We start from the raw sequence: 19600 nt of genomic DNA on the forward strand, positions 1-19600 counted from the left end.
ACAACACCACAGCATCTTCAGTCCTATTCTCTCACCCAGGCAACCTCCCCTAAAAAGGATTTATCATTACCACAATTTATCATTTCCTAAACATGCATCTCTTAACAGTTCAAAGAACTGCCTTTACTTTCCTTCTGGCTTGTCTGCTTCCCTGGGGCACTTGGCTTAGAGTCCCTGCTTTTTGTGGAAGTGGCAAGACAGAGCCACGAAAGGTGTGTGCTGATTTCAGAGTCAGGCTTATTAGCCAACAGGCAATCCGGTCTCAGCTCCCCACTCTGGTGTGACCCTCAAGGTCTGTTCTTCAGACTCTTTAGCAGGACAAGCTGATTCTCATTTAATATATGGCAGGACAACAACAGACTCGCTGCATTTAAAATTTAAGGCTGAACAGATAAAGGAAAGGAGGGGTTGGTTTGTTCAAGAAAACAGTTCAAACTTTGCAGTCACAGCTGTCACTCTTACCTCTACACAAAACTTAAAATGAATGCCTTGGGAATCATAAAATGAAATAATTCGATTGGGGATGTTCACAGTAATGAGGGACCAGTGGACTTCCAGGTGAATAGGAATTAACAAGAGAGTCTTTTTAAACAAGTCCACCTGTAAAGAAGAACAATGTATTAGACACAGTTCCACAGGTACAACACAGCACAGACTAATCATACCTCAGTTGCTTCTCCACCACCCTTCGAGTCTTCTTTTGCCCGCTCCACTCTTTCACCACATTCTTCATGTTTATCTCATACAAAGCTTATTAGCATTCACAAAAACACAGTTACAGCACACAAAGTGGCTAAGGAGCCCTGCCCAGTATCATACCCACTACTGTATTTGTGACAAAATCCTGCTCGTCTTGTACATTAACAAGTAGGATTTCTCGAGTCATGATGGTAATATTATTGAGCCTCAGTATGGGTTGAATAATGACACTCTTGCCACGTGAGCACCACTGTTTTCTGTGAGAGCTGCACCATGGATAGCTGACAGTCTCAGTGGTGTTGGCCGACACGAACTTCACCATGAGCCAGCAGTGTGCACTCGCAGCCCAGAAAGCCAACTGAATCCTTGGCTGCAGCATAAGAAGTGCGGCCAGCAGGTCGAGGGAGGTGTTTCTTCCCCCCCACTCTGCTTCTGCAAGACCCCACCTGAAGTACTGTGTCCAGCTCTGGGGCCCCCAACCTAAGAACGATGTGGACCCATTAGAGTGAGTCCAGAGGAGATCACAAAGATAATCTGAGGGCTGGAGCACCTCTCCTATGAAGACAGGCTAAAAGAGCTGGGCTTGTTCAGTCTGAAGAAGAGAAGGCTCCAAGGAGACCTCAGAGCAGCCTTCTAGTACCCAAACGGGCTGATCAGAGAGGGACTTTTTACAAGGGCATGTACTCATAAGACAACAGGAAATTACTTTAAACTGAAAGAGGGGAGATTTAGATTAGATATTAGGAATAATTTCTTCACTATGAGGGTGGTGAGACACTGGAAGAGGCTGCCCAGAGAAGCTGTGGCAGCCCCACCCCTGGCAGTGTTCAAGGCCAGCTTGGATGGGGCTTTGAGCAACCTGGTCTAGTGGGAGGTGTCCCTGCCCAAGGCAGGGGTGATGAACTAGATGATTTTTAAGGGCCCTTCCAACCCAAACCATTCTATGATTCTATGAAGCAGTGGTGATTACAAACATGCTACAAAACCAGCAAGCTGATGCAGTTTGTCTTCCTCTGCTATAACGCAGGTTCTGTGCCTTGTCAGATGAAGGCAGAGGAGGCGTGCATGATGCTTTGGTGAGCACAGGAAAGGAGAGAGTGAAGGCAGAGCAGATCCATCCTTTCCTGAACTTAACTTTGTAGCAGATGTACTGTGGTCACAGGCAAGCAAACAAGGGAGAAGGTCTTAAAGTACAGAACAAGTAGATCAGATGCAACACCCCCAGTGTCTGTGTGGCAGATGAGTCCTTATGCTTTTGGAAGCCAGCCAAGCCAGGGCCTTTCATGATCTTCCTTTTCCCAGCTCCTCTTGAAACGAGCATCTAATTACTGGGTTTTTGATGGTACAGTCCAGAAAATAAGCTAAAATAGAATACTGAACTAAACAAACTCATCCTGTGGGAAGATTTCCATGTTTGTTTTGTTTTGCTTTGTTTTTTAAGCACTGTGCAATTTGAACAGTACATAATTGCTGCAGCACTGGTAAAGACAGGTCGTTTGTAGGAGAGAAAAGTGTATTTTTTGAGTAACAGTGGGAAGCTGAAGACATGTCCGAGCATTCATAGCAGCTATCAGCCAAGCCTTCCTCAGAACAGTATTCCAAATGTACAAACATTGACAATCCCTGCTCCCATCTGCAGAACCTGCTTCCTGACCAGACTACAGCATACTCGCTACACAACGATCCATCATTCTTGGAGGGAAGCAAAGAGATGTCACCCAGCAGCAAGTGGAGCCCATAAAGGAAAACTGGAATAAGATAAATGAACCACACCTTCTGTGATGTCCAGCAACAGCAGAGCAGTGCTAAACACAAGGGTCCTCATGTGACCCTAGTTGTGGGATTGCTGCAGGTGTGCAAACCTGTAGCAGAAAAGTCAAAAAACCCAGAAGCTGTAAGGGTCTTCAGTTAAGACCTGATGTGCAGAAAGAATGGTGGCAACCTAGATTTGCTTCACCATGACAGCGCAGTCAGCTAGCTGACATGAGGGTGGACCAGAGCAAGAGAGCCAATCTGATCAGTGGCCAGAAAAGTGAGACACAAACAGGAGCCTTGAAACCACTGCAGCTAGATGCAGAAGAGCATGTCTTACTGGGCTCTGGCCTCCCATATCCTGGGAGAGAACATTCATAAAACGTGGTACAATACTCTGGTTTGTTTAAAAAGCAGAAACAAGTTCCCCTTAATTGCATATTGCTGGACAAAGCAGTGTACTGAAACCTTCCAGTATAAACTGCTTAGTTCTCATTCTTGCTTTCAAGATTCTTCAGGAATTTAAGTGTAAATGCCTGAACAACTGCCCTGCTCTCATCTCATCCCTCCTCAGCAGTGACAGGAATACAGGTTGTGCTTCCAGAATCTACCTTCACTTTGGGGTTTTTTGCAAAACTTGGGTTGCTGGAGAAAAAGAACATTAAAAAAGTATCTGGGAATATTAAGCACCAATATTCAGTCTCTCTTGAAAGAGATTTTAATAAATTATATGAATAGACTTTATATTTGGATAATGAGTTCATATCTAGCATTTCACAGATGTGTGCTATTTAAGTGCTTCTGTAGAAAGATCATACATTCAAACATGGTCCTTGATTAGTTTTGCCTCATCTCCCATATTAGAAAGGATAAACATTCACAGAAGAAAAAAAAAAAAAAATAAAAGAGTACTGCTCTTTGTATTAGCTGCCTCAGAAAATCTCACAACCCATGACCTGGTATGGGTCCTGGAAAGCAAGGAGAATTCTGTTCTTCTCATGCAAACAGCGGTTCAGCTTATTAACTGTGGGTCTCTAATTTCTGCTTTTCAGTACCTGTATGTGTTACTCAGGAGTAACAATTTTATGAAACAATCCCAGTTTGAAATAAAAGGAAGAATCAGAATTAAGCCTGCTCTCCTGTAGATTAGTGTACCTGGCACTGTTAGGAGCACCAAGAGACATTTCCTGCAGCTAAATTAACAGCCTGCATGAACATACACGAAGAGATAACCTACCACACCACTGAAGAATAAGCCATTCAAAGTACATTTTCACAACACAACCATACTAACTGAATAATGCCACCCAACTATTTTTATTAACCCCTGCCCACTTTGTATAGCTCCTCTGCAAACCCATCCTTTGCCAATAACACTTTGTAAATTCAAGTTAGTGATTCAACCCAGCCCCAAAGAACCAAAGCATTGATGACATGGAGCTAAAGGATACCTTTTTAGTCCATCGTTTCACCCCATTATATCCTTTGGTTACGAGCTGTCTATGAAAAAAACTGTTAAAGAAATGAACCTAAAAAGAGAAAGAGAAGGAATGAGCACAGAAATCCATGCACAATCATTCCCCCTCCCCCAGGATAATTTATACAAAACAATATGTAATGAGGCAATATTTAATGCAGGTTTAGAAACAGAACCCTGGTAGGGACAAACAGAGGCTCTGCCAAGCCTAAACTATTGCTGTTCTTCAGCAAGCAAATAAAGCAAGACTTATTTCCATCTAATTTATGATGTGAGCCACTGCAGTATTTATATTTACACTTTTGTATCTCCAGGCATATCATGTTTAATTTTTTATTGCGGATCGACTTGCAAGATGAACACCAGGATAAGGAGTTGCAGGTTTTGTTGTTCTTTACAGGAATTAAGGAAGAGAACACTGGACTGTCAAACTGGGGGTGACGGAAAGAGAGTTCTTTGTGATTTTAGTTGTTGGAAGCGCTGAGATTGAAAAAAAAATAAATTAAATTGATCAAAATGGTTATTAAATTCAACTCAACACCATGATCATTTGTATTCAACTACTATGACCAGCTCTGGATAAAACCAGTATTCTGCATTCGTTTTGTAACTAGAGGGATGTAGTATACTTTGTATACAAACTAACTGTTGTAAAGCCCTAAATTTATGGCAAAAAATGAATGCTTATGTTAAAAAAATATTTAGCTCCAGGTTAACACTATTATTCCTTGTGATTAGCTTCTTGCAATTACAGGAACAGATTAGTACAAATGGAAATCTGCAACATCTGTTTTAAACAATTCTTCTACTGTAGAGGCAGTAGAAGGCTTGAAAAAATGTTAGAAAATTCAGTATCTGAAAAGACAGTCTAACACCCATTAACTATGCCAACAGACTTCAAAACCACATTCTGAGGTAGCAGCACCAAATCTCCCATGAGGATTTCAATTACGCACTATGAAGAAAAAGCAGACACAAGCAAACAGATACAATCTCCAACACCCCAACCCTAGCACACACTCAGGAAGTATAGAGAATACTAATGAAGAATCACCATCACCACCAATCAAAGCAACAACACTGCTTTTTCTGAGCTTGAAGATTTGAAGAGTTACGTTCTGCAGGGCTCATCTAAAAATGGCTTTGTTTGGTTCTTCCTTTGTGGTCTCACCTGAAAATTGTTCAGCTCTCCTGGTAAACAGATGGCTCTTTATAATTGCCACTGCTGCAAATTTAGTCACAGAGAAGGTAGGGGTTGATTTATTTTTTTTTTCCAATTGCCACCAACAGTTACACCCCAAAGCTGGGAAGCAGTAAGCATTCTGTTCAGGATGCACAAACCAAAGAGAGTCCTGTAGAGTCACTGCTGCCAAGGAACCAAGCAGCTCTAGCACCAGTTCAGATTCACTAGGCAGGCAGCTGACACAGCTGGAGCCGTTACAGCCCCACAACTACAAGGTGGGCAGGTGGACAAGTGCAAGCAGCACATGTGCATGGTTCAGATGCTACAATTCATGGTTTGTCATCTCAGCAGAAATTCATCTTCATCAGAAATTTCACCTGAAACACTAGACTAGTGAGCAAGGGCATGGAAAAAGCACTTTAGAAGCAGAAAAGCTGGAGACAGAAAGCACTAGGGGAGGAAGGAGCATGGGATAAGCAAAAACAGGTCACCTGTCTTCTACAGGTACATTAGTAACATCAGCCTACCACAGAGATCACCTGCAGAGCTAATCTAATAAATTCCTGAAACAAGGGCAACAGCGCTGAAAACTGTATTTCAGCACAGGAAGAGAAGAAAATTTGAGTAGCAGATAGCAACAAATTATAACAGAACCACTCAGATCATCATTGAGCTAAATCTCAGTTCTGTAGCTGAAATACTCAATGTTTCAGCCTTCTCTCGAAATCTCTCACTAGGTACATTTGCATAATAACAAAAAACCTCACCTTTTCAGGGACTGCATCCATTACGAGTTCACCATACATGTTAATTATCTGTAGGAATTAGTAAATAGTTGAATACATACAGAGTAATTTTGTAAACTGCAAGTAAGTTCATAAGTTCCCATAAAATGTAGGACCCTTCACAGAAAAAACAGCAGTAAGGAGGTGAGCAATTATAGTGATTTTGGTGCAGTCTGAAGGACAAGCACTCTGGAACTAATCGTGGTTGGCACAGAGAGAGACTGTAACTAGCTGCTCTAGGTCTACCTTAATCTGAAATGCAGTTTAAGTCAATTTAAGTCTACTGGTGCATGCCATGGGCACTGCAGCCTTCATGGGATTTTGACTGTGTGCCACAGGCTGCTGCTTCACCCCGCTTTTGTTTGTTATCTGCTCAAGCTTGGGGATGGGGGAAGGTGCTAACACCTCTATGGGTAGCCACAATTTTCTCAAAATAGTGCAACATGGTTTCTTCAAAAGACAACAGTTCACTTGTGATACCTTCCATCTTCCAGACTCATAACCACTATTATTGCACCTGCCATTGTAAAAGCTGCTCACCACTTCTTTTAGTGTACAGTAAGGACAGTTCACCTATAACGTAGCAGAAGGTAAACAACTAATATCCTAATATTAATGGGCTAAAACAGGTTAAGGAAGCACATAAACATCAAGCATCTCTGACCTGGTCATTCAGCCAGTTTTGGCCTTCCAGTGTAGCTAAATCATCCATGTCTAGCATGTGCTTATTATAGAAGACCCGGAAATTGCACATGGAGGTTTTTGGATGTTTTTCCCGATACTTCACGATTTCCCTCATAATAAAAGGTTTTCTAAAACAGGATTGAAAAGGTAGAAAAAAAACCATACATCAAGGTTATGTCAAATGAACTTCTGTTCTGATAGGTGTTAGACATGGAGCATGCAGTAGCAATGCAAGCAATCTGTCCTTTACAAAGTCTAAAATTAGATAGTGCTACACACCTATGGGAGAAATCTTCATTAAAGACTTCATTTAATCTTCCCATGACATCTTTTTCACACAGTGGTACTAAACTGCCATACTTCTTCATAACTTCATCTAGGAATCCTTCAAATATATTAGAAAAATGAAAGTGCAATCATATAAAAGAACCTTCTAAGTTCACTACTCCAATAAAGCAGTCATTTCTTCCTAGTATGAGCAACAATCATTCTGCACCCAACCAACAAACAGCACCACACATGGCAAGTATATATCTAAGAAAACTGCACTCAAATTGGCAACATTAAATAAAAGCGAGGGAAGGAGGACAAAAATAAAAAAAAGCAGCAATCTGATCACTCATCTCCACAGGAAAAGATCAGACCCCATTCTTGCCATATACACACATATATTCATCAAACTAATTATACCAGTGCTACTAGGAGAATCCACACCCCTGCCTTTTTCAATTAGCAACTTAAATAATTTTACTGCAACAGGAAAAGCCATCAGTTTCTGCAACAGTTTTCATTGAAAAACCAGTATCTTGTCCTTATGGTATGCGAATTACTCTTCTCAGATGTAAGCAGCCTTGGCTGGCAGAGAGTTTGCCGTCTGTTCAGTTCCTCTGCTGCCACCGTAGCAAACAGAAAAGGCATCAGACAGATTCTCAGCAAGCTTAACTCACTCAACCTTGCATCCTAGGGATGGCATTTAAGGTGACACAGCCAGCCGTGTCAGCCTGCCATTGCCTGGGAAAGCACTGGGCAGCTGTACCACCAGAAACAAAAGATACAAACTAGGAAATAATGAAGAGATGAATGCTGGAGGAATCTAAAAAGCCATGAAATAGATTATGTTTTCCTCAACCACAAGACTGGAACACTGGAGACATAAATTCCATCCAAGCATCCAAAACTAGTTCAAGAATGAAATAGAATGGAAAACAGAATTTCAACACTTGCTAGTGAATAGGGGAAAAAAGAACAAGTTGTCCAGCTTTCTGAAAATTAATTTTCGAGTGCTGCAGAAAACACACCTTTTGTATACAGAACGCTGGATCTGAGATCAGAGTCCAGGGATATCACACCAACCCAAACTACAGCGCTCTTCTCCAGCCAGGGTATGATGGCAGAGAGCATCGCTGGACAGTGTATGGTCAGCTATCTGCTTACTAAGACTTTAACAACATTTCCTGGAAACTTTTGAATATCATGATGGGAAGAAGCAAGACAAGAGAAACGTGTGACATAAAAAAGTGCCAGAAGAACAACAGTAAGAAAAGAATTAGAAAAGAAAGAAGAGAGACCAAGAACAAAACTCCAAAAGCTGAGAAAAACTGTGAAGTATAGCAAGAAGTACATCTGGATGCATGACAGAAGAAGGGAGGACTGAAGAGAGATCAGACAACAAGGAAGTACTCTTGATGGGAAGATAACCTTCCTCACAACACTGACACACAGCTGCCTAACAACTTTTACCCCTTACATCTCAGCAGACTACGACAGGAAGGATATTTCTCACTCTGGCTAGAAGTCTAGATAGACGATGCCTAAGGCGTATAAGTGTACCTTATTCTCTTTCAGCATATCTAATTTCTAAAAGCTTTTTATTCATACACCCAGAGGAAGGACTGTTCTCGTAGCTACAACTAACAGCAGCAGAGCTTTGGGAGACTGCTAGCTAGGCTCTGACTTCACTTTAGCTTGTGTAACTGAGTAACTCAAGGAGGAAAATACAAATTTTGGACCTAGTGCATGATCAGACACCCATCATAAACAGGATTCACCATGGAGCTCTGTATGATAACAAATATCACATCAGAATGCACTAAATATTGCAGCCCATTAACATCTGAGACCAGCTGCTGCACAGAAATTGAAAAACTGAGAGCATCCCCAACACTTACATGTGCTTCATGCATCAACCCTAGCAACTCTTGCTACGTTAGCAGTATCTTTAGGGTACAGTTAATTATTAACATTCCTAAAAATACAAGAACTCCTGTACATAGTTATACCAAAGCTAAAATTCTTTTTTATAGCTTTTCAGCTGAGAAAACTCAAGAAGAGCCATACAATCGGTATGAGTACGTAATGTAGACGTGGCTTAAATCCTCAGGGAGGAACCCTCAACTCTGAAGAAAATGGAAACTGGTCTCACCTACCTTCATGCAGAAGCCAGGTAAGAAAAACATTACTGTGTGGGAAAGCTTGGTGCATTTTCTGCCTTTTAATTTTTTAAGTTACTCGAGCCTCCTCTGAACAGGAATATGACTGCCTATCAGCCTGGAAAACAGTAACCTTTGCCAATCTGACAGAGTCTTGGTTCTTGACTGTTATGGAAGGACCACATATCTTTTTCTGTTGGACAAACTTTAAAACTCCACTGCAGAAGTGGTCCGTTCACTATGGTACCACAGTTTCTCTCCATTTGTCACATAGTGCCTGCTCCTTGCTGGATCATGTAAAGCCAGTCGTAGAGAAACACATCCCATACTAACTTGCAGATATGGATGTGGAAAGCTATACCATCTTTTGAGGTTCAATATCTCCTTCCTGATGTTTTGCTTTAAAGGATCAATTGAAAAACTGAAGGACAAAAGGTCTGCAGAAAAATCAGAGCATATCAAACTTCAAACAATCCCTTTAACACTAACACCAGCTTCAGGTTTATGGGAATCTATGAAGCAAATTTCTCCAAAGGAATACTTCAGTTACCAGAAAACCACTGATCTTGAACATTGTATTAATGGTACTAGGTGGCACAATGTGTTAATTTGCTGTTCCATACTATGTGTATGGTATGCTGCTAGACATAAATAAGACACTGATTACTATTTTTACCATGTTCCTCTTTAAAGAGACTATCTAAAACCGCATGCTCAGCATTGAGTACAAAAATTCCAGTCTTTCTGCTGAACCTTTGCTAAGACTATCCTTGCCTTTTTGAAAAATGTTATCTAATAAGATTCATTAAGCCTACTTTATGAACAATTGTAGAGAAAACTAAGTGACAATGAATAATATGTTATTGGCTATTGAAACCTGAGATTCATCAAGTGATTTAGTTGCACTATAAGAGCAAGAGAAGAAAAGATAAGGCTGGAAGTATTGGAACACCAGGGATTTTTCAAAAACCAAGCTGAGCAATAACTGTCAACCACTTATACCATTGGTAGTTTTAACCCCTTATCATCATCTGAACCACATGATAAAAGACATTAAAAATGCTTATCAACAATTTTTCATAAAGATTCCAATTAAATTACATTGTATTCTCTAAAACAAAAGAAGCAGAGGCACTATTCAACTATCCCTCAAAACAGCTTGTCAGATAAGCATAGATTTGTCCTCCCTTCATGCAGCTCTCCTCTTTGCAGCCTCATTTCATTAAGTGTTATGGTAAGTACTCTTTACAGTTCACAAAAAGAAACCATTTTAATAAAGGAATCAACACAACATGTAAACTCCACAACAAATCCAGCAGTTTTCAGAAACTCCTAGAAGCCCTAAGGTATGTAAAAAGGTGTACCACAAAGCCACGTCGCCAACTGCTCATCAGCGACCCGAGAAGTTTTCTGACTGTTCCTTTTGCCTCCTTTATGAGTTCCGGATTTTAGTCGTGTGCTTTCTGGTGAAGGCTCCTCAAGAGGACTTTTACAGTAAGGGTGATCTAGTAACTCTGCACTAAAAATGTCCAGGTTTAAGGAGCCTTCTACTTCCATTTGGCTAGGGCTGTCCTCCTTTTGTGCAAGCTCCATGGATAAAGGTCCATTTGAAAAATTATGATTGACATCGGAATCCTGTGAGGATTGCGACAGTATCATTCCATCTACACCCATAACCTCTTTAGATTCAGCATCATCTTGACCTGAAACAGAAATTTCTTTTCCTGTCACAGAGATGAAAATGTCAGAGCAATGCTCCTCTGCCACAGCCCCGTTGGTCTCCACCTGCTGCAAGGTCTCTGCCTCTGGAGATGCTCTAGCATGCAGTTCTGGTGGGACAGCATCTGCACTGCCATCAGGCCTTCTGGATTCTGGCTCCTCAGAACACCGCTCAGCACATGGTAACGCATCCTGTGTAAAGCGGACCTCATGTGTGCATGGTTCACTCTCCTCACCTAAAGATTTGGGTGTATTATGGTTCATATCTGTTAAGCTGTACCGGTTCCAAACACGGTTACTTTTAGATTTCCAGTAGGAAAGCCAATTACACAATCCACTTTCAAAATCTCTCTGAAGCGTCTCTGGATGGTCCCCCCTAACTTTCTTCACCCACCTTGGCTTGATTTTTCTCAATTTGCAGGTTTTGCCTCTTGCTCGAAGTTGTGGAGATTTTATAATTCTATAGCGAAATCTAACCATAGAAAGTTTCTTATGCATCATAAATAAAGATCTCTTTTTTACAGTATGATGGTTAAATTTGGACCTCTTTATAGTTGTCAAGGGTCCACAAGTTCCATTCCACTCCCTTTTCAACACCATTTCCTTTTACAGTTGTTTAAAACTACGAGGACTCTGTTGCCCTTACCATTATTGCTCTCCTCCCTGCTATATACAAAACTACCTTTCTTTACAGGTAAGGCAGCACCATCCAGTGTACCACATGAGACATAACGGCTGTTGCCAGAGATGCTATTAAGAATTGCAACAGTTTCAAATTCTTCATTCAAGTGATCTTCACTCTGAAAGAATTCATTGTTGAGTTTTCTTACTACTTTTCCAGATGGGCTTTTGGCTTTGGGATAGGGACAGGATCTTTTTGCTCTCAGTACGAGGAAATCTGTACGGTTCAGTAGCAGGCTTTTGATAGGTTTCTGCATTTAGAGGCGCCTCAAGAGCCCACCTGCTCTGGAGCTCAAGTGCCTTCCTTCTGCACTGCAGTCTTCTGTACAGTTTGTTGTGATTTAAGCTCACAATTAGCTGAGCACTGTGTCTTTTCTTCTTAGCTAGGAAAAATTGCTTTTGGAAGCAGTATTTCCCAAGCTCCCCAAATCCAGTGGTCCATCTTCTAGACTGGGCCAGCAACTGACTTCTTTTCCAGAGCAAATGTTGCCTGCAGTTTTTCATTTTTCTGCTGCATTTTGATCTTGAAAACAGCTGAAAGAGTAAATGAAATGAATTCAGAGTTACCTTGACTGTAACATAATAGCAAAACATTAAGGCACATTCCTCAGGCAACATGCCTATCTAAAATTCCACCTGTCCTCCAAGCACAGTGCCACATTCCCTAGGACAGTCTCACTTGCAACAAGAGGGAAAAGAAGCAATAGTTGCAATGGCTTGGTGCATAAACAGGCTCTTCTCATTTACCTTCCCTTGAGGTAAAGCAATAAACAGGTAATCCCCACCCAGCCCATACTCCCTGTATATAATTTCTGACTTTCTGGCCTGAGGTTAAATCTTTCTCAATACCCATGCTGTAGAGCAAGCACAGTTAACTATCTTGCCTCAAAAAGCTTTTGAAAAACAAAACTTTGAAGTCCAAGTTAGTCAACAAGTGTGTGCAGGTACCTGATTCCATCAGTACTGTATAGAGGGAATACATATTCCTGTGCAATAGATGTTTGCAGGTACCCTGATAACACTTCTTATGCTCACACAAACTCTTCCCTTAACGGAACAGTCATAGACATGCTGCCACAGAAATTTTGATTCTCTGGCTAGATAAAGAATGACACAGCTTACTCTGTGAAACAGTTCCTCCTTATCTGCAGTAACAGGTCACTCCACAAGGCAACACCACCATCACCTTCTATAATTAGTGTTTATCTTTGCATTGACAAAGCAATATCAATTCAGGACACCAGTTAATCAGCTTAAAATTCCTTTCCCCACTAAAAACCTGCATCTCGTAAGTGTGCAATAAGAGACTAGACAGGAGTGTAAAGCCTGCAGAGTAGTATCTATTCACCTTCACTACATAATTAAAAATATTAATTCAAAGGTAGAAGAATCCAGGAACACAAGGGGAAAGCACCAGCTGCACACATAACATAGGATCTTTCATGTGACTTGTCCCAGACTCACCAGGTACATCACATCTCACATCTATATTTTACAACAGCTTTTCTTTTTCTTAAATTCAGAAATGGACTTTGCTCCCCTCTGTCCAACTGATTCTGACTTACAGACTATTATAACAAATTTTCCTTTAGCCACATCTGTCCTGGGCATTACACAGAAGCATCACCTAGCTGAAAATAAAGGAGCCTATAAGTGGAAATAAAACATTAACACTTGGACTTTGAAGGCAAATACGAATGCTAGATACCTGCAAAGCCAGGTATTTAGAGTATTTAAAGTCTGACTTAAGAAGCTCTGCTGCATTCTTCACTCTACTCAGATACAAACATCAGGTGGCTTTTTTTTTTCCTCTATTAATTGTTGTTGTGGAAGAGTGAGAGGGGAGTAGAAATGCAGAGGGGATGAAGAATATCATTTAGCACTCGGATAAAGTATCCCTACCACAGAGGAAACAGTCCTTAGAAAGGAACCTGGCTACCTCCACTGACAGAGCTGTGCAAGATAGTATAGCTTAACAGTGTAAGCACTGCAGTAGAGTCCAGCTCTTTTGTAACCCTCTACTAGTCACCATGCAACTTAGTTATCATAAAAATCAAGACATAACATCTAATCATGCCGACTTTCTCACACTTGCTCTTTCAGCACTTACATATTTCTCCATACTAGATCCAGTTTACTACTGGATTTTTTATTTTTTTTTTTTAATGTGACAAACTCTACATTTCTACCTATTGTGTACAGTACCTACAAAAGATTCCTTGAGTGGCCCCAGGAAACATCAGCCAAACCAGTGTCTTGCTACGACAGCTCACTGCAGCCACATTTCCATTCAGGTAAAACAAATCAACCCAGCAAACCCACATCATTCTGAGCAGAGCCACATATAGCAGGTGCTTCTGCCAGTGCAGCAAGTCTTGAGTACTCTAAGAAGAGCACAGCACATACATGAAGGTCATGGTTTCACTGCTGCTCCGCCTCAACAATATGTGCCCAGGAACTGTGCAATATACAGGCCAGGTTTTAAGAACACTCCTGAATTACTTGGAGTCATCACTCTTCTCCTTCCTCTCTCATTGCAAAGTCCAACAAGAAGCATCCCCTCCACGGGCATTGTCATGAAACTCAGTCATGGAAGAAGGCTGAGCAACCACCGATTTTGTGAACAGCCACGGATTACACGGGAGCTGAAACACCTACAGCTGCCATTGTTTCACCCATAGTAGACTGAACTACTAATCACAGTGGGAAAAACACTGAACTAGATCCTAGCAAAGATAAGTCCTGACAACAAAAAGAACCTGAGGCAAACTGGAATTGAGAGACAAGAATGGTGCCACAGTTTCAATGCAATCAATTGCAACAGCAGCAATCAAAATAGCTCATTTGCTTGTTTAGTGTCATGAAATCCAGCTTCTTACACTGCAACAAAAGATCTTACGAAAGCTATTCTACCCACATGTTCTTCTGCTTCATTTTTAACTGAGAGCATAAAAAAATGTTTCACATTATAATTTACAGGATTAAAAAATACCTCATGTTTGACTGTGATGCACACACCAATTTCTCCACATTGAAGGTTTTTTCTGCACAAAAAATCTTTAAAATGGGAAAGTCCAAGTCATTTAATCCAAGCAAACCTTTCTTGTTCTCTCCTCTTCCTTTTCAAACAATCAGTTTTGAGTCTGGATCCCTTTAAAGCAAAGGCCTCCAAGGAGTAGCTAATCTCAGTTCTAGGAGCTGAAACAGTTCACTTTCCTAACAGCAGTATTACTTTGAATGACAAAAGATAATCCATGTGCAAATATTTAATTAAAGGTGCTGCTTGAAGAACTTATTTTCCATCAGTGCTACAAGGCTATTACTGGTTTTACTCAGCAACATAAATCAGCAAGTCAAAAGGACAGCTTAAAAGCGTGTTGCTAGAAAAGGAACTGAAGTGAGCAACAGAAGACCAAAAATAAAGTAAGCACCACCCAAAGTTTAAGAAGCTGAAGGGAAAGTCACATCTCCACCCCATACATCGACAAAGATGAAAAACATCTCTGAAATGGAGGCACTTGCACCATTAGGAGACATTTGCTTTGTGTAAGGCATACCTCTACTGAGCAGAGATGCTGCTGAGACTATGCCAGCAAAATCTTAAACCCAGAAGAACCCAAGATGTACACCTCCCAGAGACCATGACTGAAAGAAATTTACTGTCATTAATGCTCACCCCTCTGGCTATGTTTAACATACCACCTGCAAATGATTAGATACTAAATGGCACAATCTCTTTTGCACTGGACAAAGACAATCCCAAACCATTACAGCTCTCTACTAACAGCAGATTCTGGTCATAAATTTGCTTTGTATGCTAAGCTTTAAAAAATATATTTGGGAGCCACTCAATTTTTTAGAATAGAGACTTATCCCTAGAGCTCTGGTAAGTTACAAGCAAGCATGACCATGTCAACTTGACATAAAGCTGGCCTAAAATTCACTGAACACCTACACACGAGGAAGAGAGGAATGTGAGGCCCGTGATCCTCTACTGAGTAATAAATTCAGCATAGATACATGCTATATTTTCCTTTAAGCAATTAGCAACTCATGCCATTTGCAATTTACATGGTTGCAGCTTATGCCACCTTTAGTGAAATTAAGTACTGTAAAAGACACTACACATTTAAATCTTTCACCAATTTTCAGCCTGTTATAGTTTGATCACTAATTAGTCCTTGGCAGCCCTGTTTATTTTTGGCAGGTTTGGAGAGCTCAGATTTTCACTGAAGAGCACAGAAATGGGAAAGGCAGTCCCAGCCAATGCTGCTGACAGAAATCTAACCAAAGGTTTCTTACTGACACTCGAAGTGTCAGACCACAGATATCTTTTGTCCATGGGGGCGCAGAACAAACCCACAGCGCTTGAGCAGCACAACTACTCCATACTTAGATCACTGCAAGCTATCTACGGCTGCATCTGGATGGCCAGCAGATCAAGAGACACACAGAGCTGGCAATTCAAATACAGCTCACTTGCTAACTCTTAGGTTGTTATTTCCCCCACCTCTCCCCTCCAACTGTCCAGTTTTTATTATTGCTATTTATGAAAGAAGCTTGCTTCGAAGAGCATCAGTAATGTAATCAGCAAACAGCCTTGGGAGTGTGGCCTTGTGTGGGCACGAGTAGTTCATGCATCACCTGCTCCCAAGGGAGGCAGCAGTTCTTGCAACACCCTGCAAGTCCAGTCTTTCCCAGGGGAGATCAGGGCTGGCTCTCAAGGACAGAAGATAACTGGGAAAGAGAAATCAGGCCCGAGGTTAGAGAGCTGGGCCGTGCTGTACAAGAGGCCCTCCCCCAACCGGAATCCAAAATTAGAAAGACAGAGAAAGGAAACTGGGGAAGGGTGTCTCTCTTTAAACCACAGTGTGGCCAGAGCTAAGCTGATAATGTCAGGAAGTCTGAAATGATTCAATTAGCCCATGCAGAAGCAATACAGATTCACAGCACTGGGAACTATCTCCTCTTTGCTTTCTTTTCTGACCTGCCCAGCACAGTTCTGTGAACTATCAACCAAACATTTTTGTCCAGAGGTGAAACAAGCCCTAAGGAAATGCACTTTGACAAAACATAACATATTAACGCAAGACCATACAGAAAAGGCCAAAGTCCAAAGTTACCAACTCACGGGAACACAGCTGGACACGCAGCTGATGACCTCAGCTATCACACTGCAAGGCTTAAACTGGTACAGTTACTTTGGTTTCTTCCCTTCTCCCTACTAGTGTTCCGGGAAGTAACCCACACTCTCACCCATTTAGCTACACATCTGCTAAATTTATTTCTGGCAAGATGATTCTAATTTACTTACAGAAACATCCTCCTTCAGGCTAAATTAAATTAGTGGAGATATGGCTATCTGATAAAATAGCATTTAAGAGAAATGCTGTCACAAATCAGAGTGATGAAAAATTTCTAAATTAAAGAACCCAAAGTTACTTCTGTACAAGCAAGTAGTAAGGGCATACCTAATTTTTCATCTTTACACTTCTGATTGATTTTAATGAAATATCAGTCAAGCTTTGTGCCCTTCTTCCTGAATACCTCTCCAAGCCCTGTGAAGAGAACAGAAACTGGAATTTCAGTCAAGGTCATTGCACATGTCTGGGCTCAAGGGTCTCCCTTGTGTTTTCTAAAGGCTTTCCTCAAAGTGTATTTTCACAAGCATTAAACACATATTACTGCAGCTTTGAAAAAAAGATGACTTCTCTACTTATGCAGTGACACATACATAGGTAAGTAAAGGTAAGGCTATTACCAAAGGCATTCTTCTTCTGAGTGGGAGGTTTGGGCTAGAACAAGTTTCATTTGCAGATGGCTGCAGGGGCAGCACGTTAGTTAAACGTCCTCACCTGAGAAACACAGCTCTGCCTGTTACTGCCCCACGGTCCAGCACCCCACCTGTGACAGCCACCCCGCTGAGCTTCCCCGGCCCTGACTGACCAGCGCAGCCCAGTTTGGATGGGTGGGGAGGGCAAACAGCGCTGGAGCAGATGAACTCTGCTTACACAGCAAAGAGAATGGGAGTCTTGGGAGCAAAAGGGCAGAGAAGTGGGGTCGAGAACTCAATGATGGAAAAAAACAACAAAAAAAATCTCTTAACTGAAAATCGCTTTTTACAGCTGCCCAGCTCCACCAACGCCCTTACTCTCACAGTCTTGTAGTTACGGACAGTCTACCCCAGCCTCCCAGGAGAGGCTGCCATTGAGGGACTCCGCGCCGCCCCGGGGTTTTCCCCTATACTCCCTGTTCTGGCTAGCGCAGTCAAACCCCGGTGACGACGCCTGGAACCAGGCGCCAGCACCTGTCCCCGGCACCCACTGAGTGACAAGGAGAAGCGGCAGACCCAGGGAAAGGGCCGGGGGCAGCAAAGCGGCGAGCAGGGCCCAGCGACCTCTGCCCGCGGCTCCGGGTGACTGTCCGGCCGCCGCCGCCGCTTACCGGTCCCCCGGCTTTCCAGCCACTGAGGTGGAGCCAAACCCGGGCGAGAAAAGCCTGCGCGCAGCGGGGGTGGCTCCGGGCGCACAGGAGGACCAGCCGGAGCCGCCCTGCAGCGGAGGCCCAGCAGCCTCTGACCAGGCCGTGCTGCCCCGCACTCGCGGGACCGAGCACCGGGCGGGCCAGGGCCGCCGCTCAACCGCCGTAACGGCCCTCACGGGTCCGCCGCCCCCCACCTCACCTCCGCCCGCCGGCACCGCCCGGCTCATCCCGGCCGCCGCCAGGGCCGCGCTCCGCCCCCGCCGCACGCCCGGCCGGAACGCGCTGCGCCGGCGCCGCAGCCGCCGCGTCAGCCCAACGACGGGGCGGGGGGCAGCGGCCGGCGGGGCACGGCGCTTGCGTCCGCCCACGAGTGGGGCAGGGTCGGCTGCTAGCGGGGCAGGGCTTGGTCTGCTCTGCTCGGTAGTGCATTTCTTTTCCGGGAAGTCCAGGCAAGGTATGCCTGGGAGGTATAAGCCAGGAAGGCAACAGCGGCCTTTCCTGGTGCCATTGTCACTCTGCAGCAGACCCCCCCCCGGCTTCTGGGTCCGGGGCCTGCGGCTGCCCGTCTTCCGTGGCACAGCAGCAACAGCTGCAGAAACGACGGGTTTAATAAACAACGTGAGTTTTAAAATGAACCACTAATACCTCGATATATGGCTATGTTTCTAGTGGACCCAAGTTAAAAAATTCCGTTGTTACTCCGGCGTCAGCCATATGGCAGCAGCGCTGGTACAAGTGGAGCCGCAGGCAGGGCTTTGCCAGGCTGAGGTAGCGGAGCTTGCAGGCTTCGCTTCTCCCTGCGCTGTCCTTTGTGGGTCGGTTAACATCTCTGTTCCGTGGTTCCTCCACCTGAAGAATGGGGAAGAAGATAGCGGCCAGTTCCACTGCTATGTTGTGCTGTACAGAGACATTGTGAAAATGGGAAGTGCTCCAGCACCATTGCATTTTTGTTGCTGGGTGGAGGAAGGTTACACTTCCTCTCATCAAGTAGCCCCTGTGAGGAGAAGCTAAAAGAATTTCCAAATTACAAGAAGTCAGTGAAGCAGGGAAGATTGGGAAACAGCCACGATGCATCAGTTTTGCTACAGCTTTGCAGGAGGTGAACTGTTTTCCTCCAGGAATTACACAGGCTATGGTTTGCGAAATGCTATAACAAATGGGAAAAAAAGGGATTGAGAAGACAATGGGGTGGTGCAACAAACAAACGGGCAGAGTCCACGCCAAACTGAGAGTTGCTGGCTTTTATTTGTTTGAAAAAAGTCCAGCCCAGCACTCTCATTATATCCACTGCTTTCCTAAGCAACCATTTGTTCTTCCTGTATAGTAAATCCAGCCAAAGATGGGCTAAGCACTTTCAGAGCAACAAGATGAGTCCTCTGGCCTTTATGAAACACACAGTGAACAGGCTGCACAAGGCAAGTGCTTAGGCCATGAAGTTACAACAGGAATGTATTAAATAGAAGGAAGATTCCTCCCCCAGTCCATCAGTACTGCAGTGCTCTCTGGCACCTCTGCACTGAAATCATGGCATGACCCAGGCAATCATTAGTACAGTCTACACTGATCATTTGAGACATATAAATGGGAGTCCAAGTTCATGAGATCCTCTTTAAAAACTCATGATTTGAATTCTTAAATGTGGTGTTTTATAAGCCTTCGGGTTTTGCCTGTGAGGATCAGCCTTATCACGTGTTCATGCTTTGTCTCT

General features: G+C 43.0%; 1 protein-coding gene across 3 annotated transcripts in view; it reads right to left on the minus strand.

The window, feature by feature from the left end:
- SENP5 (SUMO specific peptidase 5) overlaps window positions 1–19392 on the minus strand; it is a 42346-nt gene extending 22954 nt beyond the window's left edge. Inside the window, exons 1-7 of one of the 3 annotated variants that reach the window (XM_057400395.1) lie at window positions 18538–19392; window positions 10374–11943; window positions 6860–6965; window positions 6561–6708; window positions 5879–5926; window positions 3903–3980; window positions 463–600 (exon numbers count right to left, since the gene is read on the minus strand). In XM_057400395.1, coding sequence (XP_057256378.1) covers window positions 463–600; window positions 3903–3980; window positions 5879–5926; window positions 6561–6708; window positions 6860–6965; window positions 10374–11328 — 1473 coding nt within the window. In that variant the 5' untranslated portion in view covers window positions 11329–11943; window positions 18538–19392. Of the gene's footprint in view, window positions 1–462; window positions 601–3902; window positions 3981–5878; window positions 5927–6560; window positions 6709–6859; window positions 6966–10373; window positions 11944–18091; window positions 18218–18537 lie in introns of those variants that run through there. The other 2 variants (XM_057400393.1, XM_057400394.1) reach the window with 2 other exon arrangements.
- Between the last annotated feature and the right edge of the window lie 208 nt (window positions 19393–19600).

Source organism: Pezoporus wallicus, unplaced genomic scaffold (assembly GCF_028554395.1).
Source record: "Pezoporus wallicus isolate ANWC-B61680 ecotype Strahan unplaced genomic scaffold, APGP_CSIRO_Pwel_v1 contig_6897, whole genome shotgun sequence".
NCBI classification, from domain to species: domain Eukaryota; kingdom Metazoa; phylum Chordata; class Aves; order Psittaciformes; family Psittacidae; genus Pezoporus; species Pezoporus wallicus.